This window comes from Portunus trituberculatus, chromosome 12 (assembly GCF_017591435.1).
Source record: "Portunus trituberculatus isolate SZX2019 chromosome 12, ASM1759143v1, whole genome shotgun sequence".
NCBI classification, from domain to species: Eukaryota; Metazoa; Arthropoda; class Malacostraca; order Decapoda; family Portunidae; genus Portunus; species Portunus trituberculatus.
The window spans coordinates 111,067-128,408 of NC_059266.1; the positions used below are offsets into that span (position 1 = coordinate 111,067).

General features: G+C 39.5%; 1 protein-coding gene across 1 annotated transcript; it reads right to left on the reverse strand.

The window, feature by feature from the left end:
- Positions 1 to 477: 477 nt before the first annotated feature.
- On the reverse strand, positions 478 to 13,738 carry LOC123502688 (WD repeat-containing protein 82-like). Its single transcript, XM_045251870.1, has 8 exons — positions 13,465 to 13,738; positions 12,208 to 12,305; positions 11,664 to 11,730; positions 10,757 to 10,960; positions 10,168 to 10,336; positions 9,393 to 9,512; positions 8,655 to 8,747; positions 478 to 6,926 (listed from the first exon to the last, which is right to left on the reverse strand). Exons 1-8 carry the CDS (start codon positions 13,623 to 13,625, stop codon positions 6,894 to 6,896), a joined length of 945 nt encoding a protein of 314 aa, XP_045107805.1. The 5' UTR covers positions 13,626 to 13,738; the 3' UTR covers positions 478 to 6,893.
- Positions 13,739 to 17,342: the final 3,604 nt, after the last annotated feature.

The window sequence follows — 17,342 nt, forward strand, 5'->3', positions numbered from 1 at the left end:
TGCTGACACCACTTCCTCACTCAAACTGTTCCAAGTCTCATCACATCTTTGCGGGAAACTATGTGCGTGTGTGTGTGTGTGTGTGTGTGTGTTTATAATAAAGTGAAATAAATGGAAATATAGTTATTGAAACTTCCCTATCAGCAGATCCACATGCATATGCAAAAACTAAAACTAAAAGGGAATATCAAATTAAATAGAATATAATAATCAAGTGATTTATGAAAATATGAACCAAGAAATCTTTGTAGATATCTATGCATATAAAATTGAAATAATAATACTATATTATGCATTAAAAAGAATGATGTAATAAAGCAAACTGATGTAGCTGTTAGAGGAAATTCTATTCCATAAAAATTTTTGCTACATAATGGATGAGGTTGTATCATTGTTAGACCCAAGATTAATGCACTTGGATAAACTCCATACTCTCTATACAAAAATGTGAAAGATCATGAACAAACACCCATCTAATATAAGGATCATTAATACTTTATTGGTAAAGGGAGACTGACAAAAAATTCAACCATTACTTAAATAAGGAAACAAAATCATGATAATGACCAAAATTGAAAACTGAATGTTGCAAAAATTACCAACTATGAATGTTCATGCACACATGTGTGTGTATTCATGGAATCTACAAAGTCCTACACTTTCAAGTATAAAAAGTGCAAAGAAATAATACATGACAATGACAACAAAAAACTATTACAATATGGTACTGTAGTATACAGAGGCAGAATCAATATTGTTATTCCACACTGCATCACGTGTTTTACAATAAATATAGTACTACAACAATTAATGAATAACACTGAATTGATATGAGGATAATGACAGCTTACAGACACCAGACTTCCTATCATCCACCAGGAAGGAGATTAGAGTACAGGTAGGATGCAGCTCAACTTATTTATCCTATAATGAAAATGCAATACCTTTTCAAAACATTCATATGAAAAATCAATCCTCTTAAAAACTTTGAAATTAAAACAGAACACATTTGGAAATAATGAAATGAAATGTTTACTGTACTTTTGGAAAACCTTGATATGATAATGGATCTTTGCTAAATAATTCAATTATCACTCAACAGTACATAATCTGTTTTCATACTTTTTTCAGTGCCTGGTGCAATAATCATAATTTCTAACAGAAGTGAATCAGCAACTATTACAGTAGTGCAATAGTAATGTGTATAATATTATTCAGTTTGCCAAGTAATGGTGATTTATAATAATACAATTAGTTACTATTAGAAAAGCAAGAATCTGAATATGTATTAGTTTCCCTGCCTGGCAAAGTAATTGTCTCCACCAATCATTATCACTTTATTATTCTCTCTACATACACTTAGTCAAAAAACATGTTCAAAAATACATACAAGCGCAACCTGAGATTATGTACGAAACCTTTCCGCTTGAACAAATCCTGTACAGAGCCTTCCCCTCAACATACCAACACACCCACCACTCCCAGCAGCAATGCATCACCCATACTGCTCCCTGTGATGCCTCAAGACAGTGAGGTGAACAACAGACAGTGACCTGACAGGTAAGGTGCACCAAGATCCACTCAGGCCTTTGGGGTGACTCAGACTGACTGGTAATGTTTTGAAAGATAAATGCAAGTCCAACATGCTTACAATTGACTGGTAAGCAACAACCAAAACACAAGTGGGTTCTGGTCAGCCTGGAAAGCTTTGAGTCACCACAGTCTGTTCATATAACTCCTCCTACTCCTAAGTCAGATTTGTCAGTGTTTAACTAGTATAGTTAAGGTGGTCAACAGAGGAGACACTGTTTTGTATCAGATTGAAATGCTTGTATTCCCGTCCTGTCTAAAGTTAAATTTTGATGGTATGTACATCCCTACATTTAGCCTCACAATGCTTTGAAAATCATCAAACCCTAAAAACTTTTCCACTTGTTATCACTCTATTTACTATTCTTGTGTGTGTGTGTGTGTGTGTGTGTGTGTGTGTGTGTGTGTGTGTGTGTGTGTGTGTGTGTGTGTGTGTGTGTGCAAGTAAGATTCACTAGCTGGGGATGTAGAAATCATTGAAGAGTAAACAGCCATACAAAGTTTGTTGACTTATTGTAAAGGTCATTTCAGGCCAAAAAATACTTTAGTTAAGAGCTAGAATACTGCATTTGTATTCTCTCTCAAGCTATCACCAACCATGTACCTTTATGTGAGTCAACCAATGCTATACACTTTAGGGGGTAGGAGGAGGAGGAGCCTATCTGCCAGGTTAATTTGAACAGACCATAAGATACAATAACATTTATAAAAAGATCCAATTGACTGCTTAAAACTGACTCTTATTACTTTTTCTTAAGCTAAATATTGCTGTGTGGCTGAGACGAAACTAAACACACACACACACACACACACACAAACCAACAAGTTTCTGACCCTCAAGTCCCATCATACATGGTTCTATTTCCAGCAGCACATGATGTTTCTGAGGACCAACTGATGCACTGCAAGACTTTACCAAAACCTTACCATTATTTCTTATCACATTGTCTTCCATACATGAACAAGAACACACATTAACTGATCATGCATCTGTGAATAATGCAATGAAGTCAGTGCTTCTACTTAAACAACCAAAGAAAAAACATGTCCTTATAAGTGATTGGTGAAAATTTTGGTAGGTTGCAATGTACATATACTAGATTACACTAATTATTCCTACCAACAAATATTGGTAACCAATGTTTTGCTTACATCTTATCTTTTTTGTGATGTTTATGAATGAAATATGTAAATACATATCTTCATTACATCTCATCTTACTATAATGTTTACAAATGAACAATGCTTATTTCAGTATCTTCCTTGCATCTCTTTGTCATCACGATAATTTTCATGAATGAGTAATTGTATTTTTGCTATAATTCATACATGTTGTCTCCCTTATCATTATTTACATGAAGAAGGAAAGGTAACTTCAGTATCTATCTTGCTAAAATGAATAAACAAACAGCACCTTTGGTTCAAGAGGGAGAGTAAAGTTATTTCATACCACAAACTCTCTTTGGTTTGAAATTACACTGCTTTCCCCAGAATGTGTCCAGAGAAACATCACAGGCCACTCTAAATACTGAACACACACAGGAAGAGACAAGATGAGCCAGGACTCCCACTGCTGTTTGCTGTGTTAACTCAATGGTTCAGACTTATCATGGTGAAATAAAGGAAACAATGTGTGGTTATCTCTCACAGAAGGTAAGAATGTAAAGACATGAGAAAGAGTAATGATCTTGTGTGTGTGTGTGTGTGTGTGTGTTGTGTGTGTGTGTATTTATGGGTGTGTGTGTGTCCTATCTGAATGTTTATAACAGCCTTGCATTTCTACATTCTACTATAATTTTACACTCAGATACTACTATTACTGAAATAAAAAAAAATCCAGAATCTTACATGACCTGTCATATTTTTCAATGCAACATGTGAACTTTTGAACATTGAATTGCGAAGAAAATTAAAAGTAACAGCATTGCTTGGGAAATGATGAACTTTTATAAATCTCAGTAACAACTTCCATGTATTTCCAGAGATGTAACAACCAATGCAATGAATGGAACAGTGAATAGAACAGTGTAAGCTTGAGATGGTAAATAATAAAGAAATAATTTTTCATTTATATTAAAAATAACAAAAACTTTTCTGGGCAGTACAACATTTACTGTACAAGTCAGGGCCTCCAGGCAGTCTGCTGTCCCTGATGAGTGGCAAGGTGTGAGGCTTCTTCATACTCCCAAGTCCCACCCACGTCAATTCCACCTATGTAGATCCTTCCATGAAAATCTCTCTCCAAATAATTCCCTAGATAAAATTCCCAACCTAACCTAACTTGACCTGACCAGTTTATCATGGATGGAATTATTGCAGGGGAAATCTTATGGCTGGAATGTTCATGGTGGAGATTTACCTGGGGGAAGTTAGGCATAAAGTATGATAATGATGGCTGGCAACACACCTGGGTTTGGTCGTGTGGGAAGCAAGGGTGTACTTAACTGAGGGATGACAACTTTAGAGATCTGACATAAGTTCATTCTTAAAAAACATAAATTAGATTACATTACTACTAAGTTTATCAAAGTATGTTATCAAGTTACTACCATGAAGCTGAAAATTGATGGAGGTTTCATTGTTGAGTGGTTTAAAGATTGTGATGCTTGATAATCTAATAAAAACATATAGCTGGCTTTGCACACTCAGTATTACCATTGTGGAATTTGGAACACCTTACACTACTTCCTTCTGCCACAAAAGTAGTATAGTGCAAGGTGAGTGTAGAGATGTAGTGACAAACTCATTATATTCCTACTGTGTGCTCGGGAATATCTTACACTGCTTCACTCTACCACAAAAGTAGTGCAGAGGAAGTGTACCATTGAAAATACTCTTCCCTGGTATAAGCCTGAGTGACGAAATGCAAAATTATGTGTTAGTAGCTTAACCAATGATGAACTCTTTTTAATACTGTCAAAATAGTTCACAAGCGTTTTGAATTTTTTAGTGCATTTCATATACCAGGCTGGAGTTTTCTCAATGGTACAGGTGTAGTGGCAGGACAGTGAAGGCTGTCTAAAATTGACTCAGGCCTTGTGATTGTTTGTGGCCTGAGTGGCAATGTGTCAGACTTGTGTTAGACTGAGGTGGCTGCCAGTAGTGCCAATCCCCTTTGGAGCATCATGGAAATACTAAACTAATGTGAAAGGTTTCAAATTGGCCATGAGAGTTTGTCATTGTTGGGGACTGATTCAAACTCAAGGTAGACACAACGCTGATACATCACCAATCCAGTCACAAGTGATCACCAAGACCTGATGTGATGTTGGTTTGCCTTTGGTGTCTGTTAAGTTATAAATGAATTCTTTACTAAACTATTTGGTGCCGTGAATAAAGAGCAGCTGGTGACACCAAGAGGTGCCACACAGCTCAGGTCACACGGCATTACAGCCTAAGAAAATTGTGAAGTAAAAAAGAACACAATAGTAACAGAAAACAAAAAAAGAAAAACATGAACATATCAAAGGACTCAGTGTTTTATATAAAAAAAAAATAATAAATAAATAAACAAATGAGTTGCTTTCAACCTGAATGATCAATTTCATCCACCACAAGTTTCACTTCATACATACATTTTCTATTATTAGCCTAACTTGATTTTATGAATTCAATATGCAACATGTAAAATATTTTAAAAGGAAGTGATCAGTATTTCAACTTCTCTTTTCTAGATGCTCTACTTCATATTTCATTCTTGAGTATGACATTTTTGCACTTCATGTTACAAAGTAAACTACGAACACACTTTGCTTCAACTACAACACCAACACCTGCTCATCAATAAAAAAGTCACTACTTCACATTTAGCTTTCACTATTGCCTGCACTTCACTTCACTATCACTTCCATTTCCAAATAAAGATGTTACCACGACACTGTCACACATAACAGTGACGCACTACTGCACACGAGCCAGGACAAGTCTGAACCTGCTGTGGGTGGTAAGTAAAGGCAGCTGGAGACACAGCCTCACTTTACCTCACAACACTAAACTACCAGGGACAAATTCAAGGGAACTCAAAATTTAAGCTAGTTATTCACACAGCAAGGTGAGTAACTACTTGTGCCTCACTCACTCACTAGCAAAGTGGATATCTATTAACATTACCACACTCACCTCTTCACACCCTCACACTACCACTTCACTAATATGCTTGGGTAATGAAGATGTATCCCTGTATCAAGAACATTTACAAGTGGTTTGGCAACTCCATAACATTGAATATGGGAAATGTATGTGAAAAAAGCCCCTCCAGTCATTCATATCAACTAACAATCTTACCAGTTTGAGAGGTAACTTGTGGGAATCATCTGTAACATTCTTTCATTAGTGACAGTTTTTCCCTTTGCCTCTCTAGTTAAGTCTTTAATTTTCCCTTCAAAGTGGTAACAGCCTTGCCTTGCCTCTCCACTCAATACCATTCACACACAGAAACACCAGCCTCCACACACCAGTCCTCTAAGCCATATCCAGTGAAGCCTTAAGCCTCAGTTCTCACATCTTCATGCAATCCAAGTGTCTGAATGCAAAAATTACGGTAAAAAAGCACCCTGTCTATTTCACCCAAGAACTAGCCCATCCGAACACTCCATGACTCAGACCTCTAGCACATCAGTCTGCTCCTATTAACCTGGCAAACAAGCCCCTCCAACCAAGCCACTGCCAATCACATGTCTCCTCCCTTAGCTGACAACCAATCATATGGATCTGCACTGGAGGAGGAGGGAGCCTTGCCAAGTTAACCAAATGTACCAGAAGTTATAAGGAATTTCTTTGTCAATTAATCAAGATGTAATAAGAGCAAAGATGCAGAGGGCCAACATGATGAGGGTCACACTGCCTCAGATGCCCTCAAAGCTTTCTGAATACAGCCCTTCCCAGCTCAGTACATGTCCTCTCACATCAGTACCTAGTCCATTTAGCCTAGTGTCCTGCCCTCTCTGGACACTACCATACTTACTAAGCCTAGTCCCTAGTTTTCTTAGACCATTATAAAGCCCTTGTATCCCCATACCCAGCTGTTTCAGACCTACATCACATTCACTCTAGGTAAACTAGTTCTCTCACACCAATAGTCTAGTAGGTACGTAGTTCTCTTAGTCTAACAGTGACTGCAGGTGATGTAAACATTAGCTAAACCTCCTGGCCCAATGCCCAGCCCTCAGACCCTCCAGTTCCAGGACAGCCAGACCAAGCCTTGCCTTGAGGCTCCCATTGGCAGGCTCCTCCACCATGGCTTTCACAGGGCAGGGGCGAGGGGGAGGGAAGGGGGTGGCAGTGCACTGGCTCCCCTGGCCTCCTCACATGTCGTCCAGCGCCGGAAGCCAGAATGCCTGAGGAGAAACATTTAGCTGGTGTGTGCCTTCACTGTGATCAGGGAAGTGTACATTTGAGGTGCTGAGTGGAAAAAGATCTGGTCCACCACAGTGGTCATGTTTGAGTCGTGTACACCAACGTGTTCCCCAAGAACCCTTCTAATAGTAAAACAATGACTTGTATGGAAAAAATCATCCAACAAGGGTGAAAATCCAATTTTGTAGACAATACTGGACAACCATAGTGCCGACTGACTGCAAACCAAGACACAAGCTCTTCTTAATGATCATTAGGTTCTTTTTTCTCTGAAAGATTTAGTCAGAGTCATTATGGTTTACCATTGTCTTGCCAAGGCCCTGAACTTAGGAAATCACCATCAGCCTCCACTACTCCACTGACATAAGGTTGACATTCTCTGTGTATTCATGCAAAAACACATCTCTATTGTCAGAAGCCTGTGAGGGACACCCAACACAGGGTTAAGAAAGACTCAAGCACCACAGGAAACCATGTGCTAAGCAGTTGGCCTTTCACAGAGCTCGACACACACCGTCAAGCACTAGGTACACTGTCAATGAGAGTGCTGGAGACAATTTCACCAATGAGCATCAATTGGTTTGCTAAGCTTCACAGAAATTTTTTTCTTACAGCAGTGTTCAAAAAATCCTAAATCAGATTTTTTCAGCTCCTCTCTAAACAACACAAATCACCAGGATACTTTCACCAGCTCAAAAAATATTGCACTTTGGGCATCAACAAACTTTAACAGTACAGTAAAAGCTCAATTAGTCAGACCCCAAATACTTGGATTTCATACATACCCGGACGAATTTGGCCAAAAAATATATTTTTAATATCTAAAATTCATAAAATAAAGAGGAAATTTATACGTAAATGTTAAGTAGAACATCTTATTTTCACTTAAAACACATTAAAAAAAACATAAAACAAACTATAGGAAACGTAACACAGCCAAAATAATTTTTTGAAATAATAGTTTTTTTTATGGGGAACCGTAAAAAAGATGCCACAACTCGCTCTCGAGTTCGGACTTTGGTTTATTTACACCCAGTCATCCACTTCCCGCCATAACTCTCACTGGCTCCTGCAATCTCTACTGGAATTCGTCTCAGAAAGTGATGATAATAGGGAAAACACCCAATATAAGAAAGCAGGGTTAGAAAGAAAACGAGTGGGGTACAGGAGATCGGAAAAACTTAAGGAAGCTGTAATGAAGTGGCAACAGGTGGGCATTGGGGTTGCTGTTTGAGGGATTGAGATCAAGAATGCTGCAAAAAGGTTAAGTACACCCTTTACTGCAATTAGTTGCAGTAGAGGGTGTAAAATGAATGACGGTGAAGTAAGGTACAAAAATAAAAAAAAATAATAAAAAAGGTAAAAAAGGATAATAATGGGTCATTATCGCACATAGTCGGACAAATACCTTACTCGGACTGGTTTTCCCCCCATAAGGTCCGACTAATTGAGCTTTTACTGTACTTTCTCATTTCCTAAAATGTGGCACTTGGACTTTATTCCACGCAGAGGCTCATTTATAAACCTTGGATCTACAGACCACAACAAAATGAGAGAGAGAGAGAGAGAGAGAGAGAGAGAGAGAGAGAGAGAGAGAGAGAGAGAGAGAGAGAGAGAGAGAGAGAGAGAGAGAGAGAGAGAGAGAGAGAGAGAGAGAGAGAGAGAGAGAGAGAGAGAGAGAGAGAGAGAGAGAGAGAGTCAGTCCTTACCATGCTGGTGCAGCCTGATGCCAGCATCATGTACTTGGGGTTGAATTGAACACACTGCACTGGTCCTGTGTGGTCTGCATTCAGCACACACACCTGTACAGCAATGCAGGAACATGTACAATTACCACACACACACACACACACACACACACACACACACACACACACACAGAAGGGAGAGAGGAGACCTGATACAAGTCTATAAATTGATCAACGGAATGGACCAAGTGGATAATGAGAAACTGATCTTGAGAGAAGAATATGACATCCGAAGCACAAGATCGCATAGTAAAAAGCTGAGAAAGGGAAGATATCTGAGAGATATTAAAAAATATAGTTTCCCGCAGAGATGTATTGAGACGTGGAACAGTGTAGATGAAGAAGTAGTGTCTGCAACGAGTGTGCACACTTTTAAAGTAAGATTGGATAAGTGTAGATATGGAGACGGGGCCACACGAGCATAAAGCCCAGGCCCTGTAAAACTACAACTAGGTAAACTAGGTAAATACACACACACACACACACACACACACACACACACACACACACACACACACACACACACACACAATAAAAATAACAAGACATGAGAATATTGCAATGTAAAAAAAAAACCAGTTTATCAGAGAAAGCAACTGATCAGTGACATACATTACTAGAATAAGTGGGGTGTGTGCTTTGTCCTCTTATGAAGTGTCTAATGAAAGCATAACCCCACATATATATATACACACACACCTTATATCCAGTCTCGGCATTCCACACATGAACCCTTCCATCTGTTGATCCGCTGAAGATGAACTGAGAGTCTGGGCTGAAGGATGCCTCGAGTGGCATGCCCTTGTTGTTGAGGTGGCCCTGTGGAGGAGGGAATGTCACTCATCACGACCACACTATGCCTCCCCTCACCCCTACACTCCACTCATCACCACCACACTATGCCTCCCCTCACCCCTACACTACTCACCACCACCACACTATGCTTCCCCTTACATACACAACACACAATACCCAACTATTAGCGTTCATGTCCTCCACTAACAATAAAAAAATTACTTGTGGATTATAATTTTTGCTTCTCTTATATTCTCTCATTTTCTTTACCTTCAAATTAACTCTTTTCTATAATGTCAAAATAGTTCAACAGTTTTCAGGCATTTCCTATACCAAATAGTCTTCACATAAGTACATTACATTTCTTTCCTCTATGCTGTGTTTAATTTCTATCTAACACCACTCCTTTCTCTCTCTCTCTCTCTCTCTCTCTCTCTCTTCCTTTATTATATATCTGAATTCTCTTTAACACTACCTTAAGTACACCATTTCTTTCTCTTCCTTTACAGTGTCTAATCTCTTTCTAATACCACTCTATACACTCCAATCATTACATTTTTCCCTTCCCTTGCAATGTCTAATCTCTCTTTAACACCACTCTATACACTCCAATCATTACATCTTTTCCTTGCCTTACAGTATCCAATCCCTAGCACGAAAACACTCCCCAATCACTCACGGCAAAGGTTTTCAGCGGTGTGCCCTGGAAGGCGTCCACCAGCCGGATGACAGAGCCGTTCGTGGAAGTGAGGATGGTCTTGCCGTCTGGACTAAACTTGATGCCCGTCCAGTCACATTCCTTCTCCATGGAAAGCTGGAAGGTGCTGAAGGGCCCCTTGTCAAACGATCTGTGTGGGATTGGTGGTAGTGAATCAATAGTGCTGGTGTTTGCTACCTCTTTCTCTGCTCTTATTATCTTTTTCCTTTTTTTCTAGACCTTTTCTTCTTCTCCTATTCTCTCTTCTACCTGTTTAAGCATCTATAACCCCTTTATGATTGGTCAATTTTTCTACAAGTATGAAGAGTTTTTATATTATTCCTCTTGCCCTTCCTCTGTTAGTTCTTATTATCCTACTCCTTTCTTTCACTTCATTTTTTTCTCCTATTCTCTCTCTCTTATACATCTAGAGTTACTGCTTGTTTATGTATCTATAAACCCTTCATGGCTGGTCAGTCTTTCCTATAACTATAAAGATGAGTATTTAATAATAATAACTTTAGATTGTACAGTTAAACCTTGCAATGTTCTACTCTCAGAATTCACTCACCTTAAGTCGTATAGTTTAATCATTTCCGAGTTTATTCCTGCTGCAAAGATGAGGCCTTCAGGGTCAAATGCTGCCACAGGTCGCCCTCCTACGTGCATCATTCCCTGGCAGTTGGGAGATCGCAGGTCCCACAGACGTAGTGACTTGTCCATTGAACCCGAGATGAAGGTGTCGTCAATGGGACTCATGCTTAAGGTGACAACTCTGAAGTGTGATGATAAAGGAGTAAGTGAGTATTGAAATATAGCATGGGAAGTGATGAGTATGGAGTGAGACAAGGAGACAGGGAGTGTGAGAGAGTGAAGTAGAGCTTTCATCAATACTTCATTACATGTACTTCAGTCAGATGGTGTAGCTTTGCAAGGACCAAGTGATCTGCTTCTCTTTGTTCTTTAGTATTGAGTAGAGGCAAGACTGAGGATTGAGTTATGAGTAAATGCAACAGACAAGTCTACCTAGCAGTGTGGTAGAAGCCTTATGGTGATGTAAGAGATGTGGCACAGCAGGAGTGGTGGTGTGGACATTGAGTGAGTATGGGAACATTCTTAGAGAACATTGTTTTTAAAGAATGGCAAGAGTTGTAACGAACACTATGTTGTATTTCCAGATGTCTCAGAATTAAATGTAGGTATGTTAGTTAAATTTATCTCATAGTAATGGAATAACAAAACCTGAACTCTTTCATTGCTTTATGACACATTTTCTGGAATACAGACTACTCTAAAGCAATTACTATTTCTTCTGCAGTCACCTGAGACCATAACACTGGGTAGAGCATTGGAGCATATATATACTCTTCAATTTTCATCCCCTTTGCCTCCAGTGTTGTGTGAATTGTTCCATATTACAATGAATAAGTTAGTATTGCAAAGTTATTGAGTCACCAAGGGGTTGAAGCAATACTTACTTCTTGGTATGTCCAGGGAAGTACCTGATGTACTTGTTGTCGTGCAGTGACAGGTATCTGATGGTGTCTGAAAGAGGAAATAATCACTGCTATTATCATATTACTAAAACTATGAACTTAAATGCTACCATCAATTAACTCAGAGTCAATTCTTGCCTTTGAGATATAATTTTTTAAACTATGACTCATTTTAGTATCACTTCTAACAGAATCAATTACGTCTGAAGAGATTCTACAGGTTAGCGACCAAGAGGCTGTAAGAATGGGAAAAACAGAGAAGTGAGGCAAGGGTTGGGAAGAGGAGTGGTATGGTGTGGAATAAGATGATGAAGGGGAGAACAGAAGAATGTACTTTCCTATACTAATGACATGATATATACTTCAGATGACAACATTTGAAAAGTTGTGAGTGATATGGCTACAGTCACATCATGTAATACTACTGGTTCATGCATAGAGACACATGCAAGAGGTAATTAGCTGATACACTGTCAGAAACTAGTATCTTAACATTGCAATTCCACAGCAAGCAACTGTTACCCACCATCAATTTTTGTGGAGCTGTAGATGGCAGAGTTTTTGGCGTGTGTGAAGTGGATGAGATCAACCCCATACTTCTTGCTGTTCAATGTCCTCTTGTTCCTGTGCACAAAATAATACTCCCTTACTACAATACTTCAGAGTGGGTGTGTATGTCAAATACAAACAATAACTAAAGACCTTTTTTTCATTTACAAAATGTCATAAATGCAAAATGAAAACAGGAAAAAAAGTGAGGAAAATCAATGGTGAAAAAGGTTGCACATTTTCTAATAAAAAACAAAAAATATACAAAAATAGAATGTAGAAAAAACAAAATTTCAAAAGCACTTTCCTTCAAAGTCATTAATTAAAAGATAAAGTTTGTGAAAGTGAAGCAAAAATTAAACTTATGCTTTGGTGGAGATTTTCTTATACATTCATCCAGACTTCACTAAAGTCCAAGAATATTAAACACCTACAGCAACAACCAACTCACTACGCTTCCCAGGCCACAGGATGGCCCGCACCACATGCCCCGGAGGTGCCCTGCCCACTCACCACTTCAAGCCTATTAGTTTTAATCTAATGAAAACTTCTGATGCCATTAAAGTAATTTCATTTATAATAAATTGAAAGTGTCAAACAAGAAAAGGGAAAAATTAGCATGAAGGCTGCAGGATCCAAAAATCTGAGGGAAGCTTAAGAAAAATGCCAGAAGGCCAACATGTGGGTGGCTCTCTGTGTAGGGTATACATCAGTGTCCACCCATCACCCTCACCCATGTGTTTGCTTGCTTTCCAACCACTGATTGACTGACTGCACTAACAACCTAACCTAACATGGATGGGACAAGAACCACTTTTTAACTTTTTAAAGCCATATTTACAAAAGTAGATGTGGCGAAAATTAATATTAGGCGCTGTGGTGGAAAAAAGAGGTGTGGTGTCAGTAATAAGGCTGTTGGTTCAGTGAGTGTAGAAAACAGGCCTAGCTTCAGTAGATAAGGGAGTTGGAGACAAGAGAAACGCATAGACAAGATTAATAGGTGAACACAGGTGTATATGTATGTCGAGAAGGTGCCATGTGTATGCCTGGTGGCTCCCCTTTGGGCGTGGTGAGCCACGCATCAGACTCTCGTGGTGGGGAGGCCGAGAGTGGCCGGCCGCCCCTTACTGAGGACAAAGAAACGCTGGCTTCCCCTTAGTGCAGGCAGCTTTACCAGGCCTGTACTGCTTTATTGCTGGATCAGAACGCCACTAACAGAAGGGGAGACACTCACGTTCCCTTCTCGCAGTCATAAATCACTATTTGGTCATCGTCACTGGAGGTTATCAGCAAGTCTCCGCTCGGCGAGAAGTCAATGTTATTTATCTTCTCCGTGTTGTCCCTGAAGAGCTTGGCCACCCTGAAGGACCTGACGACGTGGTCCACCAGCTTCATGGTCACCAGGGAGGAGGAGGACAGGAGGAGGAGAGGTAGGACGTCAGGTACAAACAACCATCAACTCAGCTTTTGTTGTCATTAGCGTGAGGAAAATCCGCGCCGCGCCTCCATCTCGGCTGTAAAGGACAAGGATTTGCCAGAGGATGTTAATTTGATTTTGGTGCTGATTTTTTATTTATCTTGTTACTAGTACTATCAGAATAGTTGATTTTTTTATTATTACTTTATTTTTATTAGTGTACAGAAAGTTCATGCCAAGCCTCCATCTCGGCTCACAGAAACGCGGGGTTTTCTCGAGGCGCTAACCGATATTGTGCCACGGAGGCTTTTCTCAAGGGTTTACTCCAGTTTTATGTCAGTTTTTCTCAACATGCATTATCATCGTGACCTCAATATCAAGTGACAAGTTTACCGTATGTAAGTTAAATAAAGAGGGAAAACTTTATACCTACAGTGATAATTAAATAGTAGATTAGTAGTTATGAAGAAAATAACATTGTCCTTATTCAGCTTGACTGTAGCACGTATATGAGGCGGGCTAGAAAGAAATTATACTTAAGAGATATTGTATGTGATTTTTAGATACAGTCACCGCAGAAATTAAGTCAGTCAGTCAGTCTATCAGTCAATCAGTCTATCAACCAGTCAATCAGTTTGCCATGCAACTTGTCAAACAGTTTATGAGTCAGTCAGACAGTTAATCCATATATTCACTCATCAAGTAATCAACCATACCATCCCTTCATCACCGTACCTACACCGTATAGAGGTGGAGACCTCCGCCACCAGCACTCTGCCTCATTTAACATCACACCAAAACCTGTTGATAACAGTTGTATCTGAACAGCTGCATGATAGCAAGGCATAGTCATAAATGTAAGAAAACATTAAGTCGTCAACACATTGCACACCACTGTTCAGTCCAACCATATTGACTTAATTAACGGGTAATCTATAACACTTTACACAATCTGAGCTACCTTTCTAAACAATCTTTTACGTGTGTGTGTGTGTGTGTGTGTGTGTGTTTCACTGTTTGATCTGCTGCAGTCTCTGACGAGACAGCCAGACGTTACCCTACGGAACGAGCTCAGAGCTCATTTCCGATCTTCGGATAGGCCTGAGACCAGGCAAACACCACACACCGGGACAACAAGGTCACAACTCCTCGATTTACATCCCGTACCTACTCACTGCTAGGTGAACAGGGGTTACACATGAAAGGAGACACACCCAGATATCTCCACCCGACCGGGGAATCGAACCCCGGTCCTCTGGCTTGTGAAGCCAGCGCTCTAACCACTGAGCCTTGTTTTGTGTGTGTGTGTGTGTGTGTGTGTGTGTGTGTGTGTGTGTGTAATTCACCTCGGTTGCCTGCTGGTCACCCAGCCAGTCTTCCCCATTACGGAGCGAGCTCAGAGCTCATAGACCAATCTTCGGGTAGGAATGAGGCCAGAGCCACGGCCTTCTCATACAGTATGTAAGATACTAGAGAAAATCATTAAGGGTAGTATTTGGAAGCATTTAAATGAGAATAGATTAATTAGAGATACCCAACATGGCTTTAGATCAGGGAGGTCCTGTCTTACAAATTTGCTCGATATCTTAGAATATATTACCAAGGAGTTAGATGATGGAAATAGCATAGATGTTATATGTCTAGATTTTAGCAAGGCGTTTGATAAGGTACCGCATAGGAGGCTAGTGTACAAATTGAGACTACATGGGATAGGGGTAGGTTAGTTGATTGGATTAGTGAATGGCTTTCTGATAGGAAACAGAGAGTAGTATTAAATGGGGCAATGTCTGAGTGGAAGGAAGTGGTTAGTGGGGTACCCCAAGGATCAGTGCTAGGACCTCTTCTTTTCTTGGTGTACATTAACGATTTAGATATAGGAATTAGTAGCAAAGTATCAAAGTTTGCAGATGATACTAAGATAGCATGTGCAGTACAGGGTGAAAAGGACAATTACAGAATACAACGAGACCTGGACAGGCTGATAGCATGGGCAGACAGGTGGCAGATGGAGTTTAATTCTAAAAGTGTCAGGTTATGCATTTAGGTAAAGACAACACAAACTTTAGCTATGAGATGGAGGGATGTTGGCTAGAGGCAGTAGAGGAAGGAAAGGATTTAGGAGTAGTGATAGACAGGACTATGAAATTTTCAAAGCAATGTTTAGAAGCAAGAAATAGGGCAAATAGGATCCTGGGTTTTATAAATAGAAATGTTAGTTATAAAAGTAAGGAAGTGGTGCGTAGCTTATATAATTCCTATGTTAGGCCCCATTTAGAGTATTGCATACAGGCCTGGTCACCCCACTATAGGCAGGATATCAACATGTTAGAAGCAGTTCAGAGAAGAGCAACTAGGATGATACCAGCATGAAAGCGCCTGGAGTATAGAGATAGATTAAAGGAATTAAACATGTTTTCATTTGAGAGGAGATGTATAAGAGGGGATATGATAGAGTTATTTAAAATTTTCTCAGCTACAAACTACATAGATGTGATATCTTTCTTTACCTTAGAGGAGGGAAATAGGACTAGAAATCATGGCAGGAAGATTAGAAAGCAAGGCTGCAGGTTAGATATAAGAAAATATTTCTTTAGTCATAGGGTGGTAGACTTCTGCCAGAGACGGTTGTAAATAGCACTAGTTTGACAATGTTTAAAAACAGATTAGATAAGCACTTAAATTTATTAGATTTATAATTATGTATAGCACTGCATGATAGTTTTTATAAGAAATTTACTATAGTTAAACAAGACATGATCCCCATGTATGGGGACCACAAATTGTAGAGGATTTCGCTGCAGGTTAGCCCTGTTAATGGGCCAAATATTTAGAATTAGTATATAATGTATTGTGTACTTGTAAGTACTGATGACGAGGTCGCTGTGCGACTGATACAGGATAACCTAGATGGGCCCTGGTGGCCCTTTGTTATCCTATTATTTATGTTATGTTATGTTATGATGTGACATCACGCGGCCGTGACGTCAGTGCGAGTAGGCCATCCGCGTCTACTGGATGTGTCGGGAGTGTTTTGGAACTCCGCCGTGGTCTTGTTTTAAGTGGTTTTGGTGCACTCACTAGGCCTTCTGCCATGCCTTACAAGTGTTGCGTTCCTTTATGTAAAGGGAATTACAAAAGTGGGCCAAAGGTGTGTTTATTTTCATTCCCAAAAGAAGAGAAGCTTGCGCGGGCTTGGCTTCATGCTATCAAGCAAGCAAACTCCACCCCAACCAAAAACACCAAGGTAAGTCAACTAAACCAATGTTTATTGTATACAACTAGTATAGTTTTATCCACATTATAATACAGGGTGTAACACGAGTTTCTGCGAATACTTCTAGAGGTGAAAGTACAAGTTTGTTTAGTCGTGGGGTGAAATTCAAGTGCATGTGGCGGGTGACTGTTACACCGGCTGGGCCGGTCGGGTGTTTTATGTTATAGAAACACTATATCAACTTACTCCACCTTACTGTAAGTGTGTGGCATTTTGTATATATTTTCTTCCTTTGGAAAATCACAGCACAATCAAAATTTATTTACCGTCACCGTCTTAACGTGAAATTTCAAACAGCTAATTTTCTGCTAGATAGCCTCACTACCGCCTTCCTGCCAGGGGAGGTGGGTAGCCTTTTATTTTATTTGTCACTAATTACAGACATGTTAACATTGTGTAATGTTTACCGGTAAATTCCTAA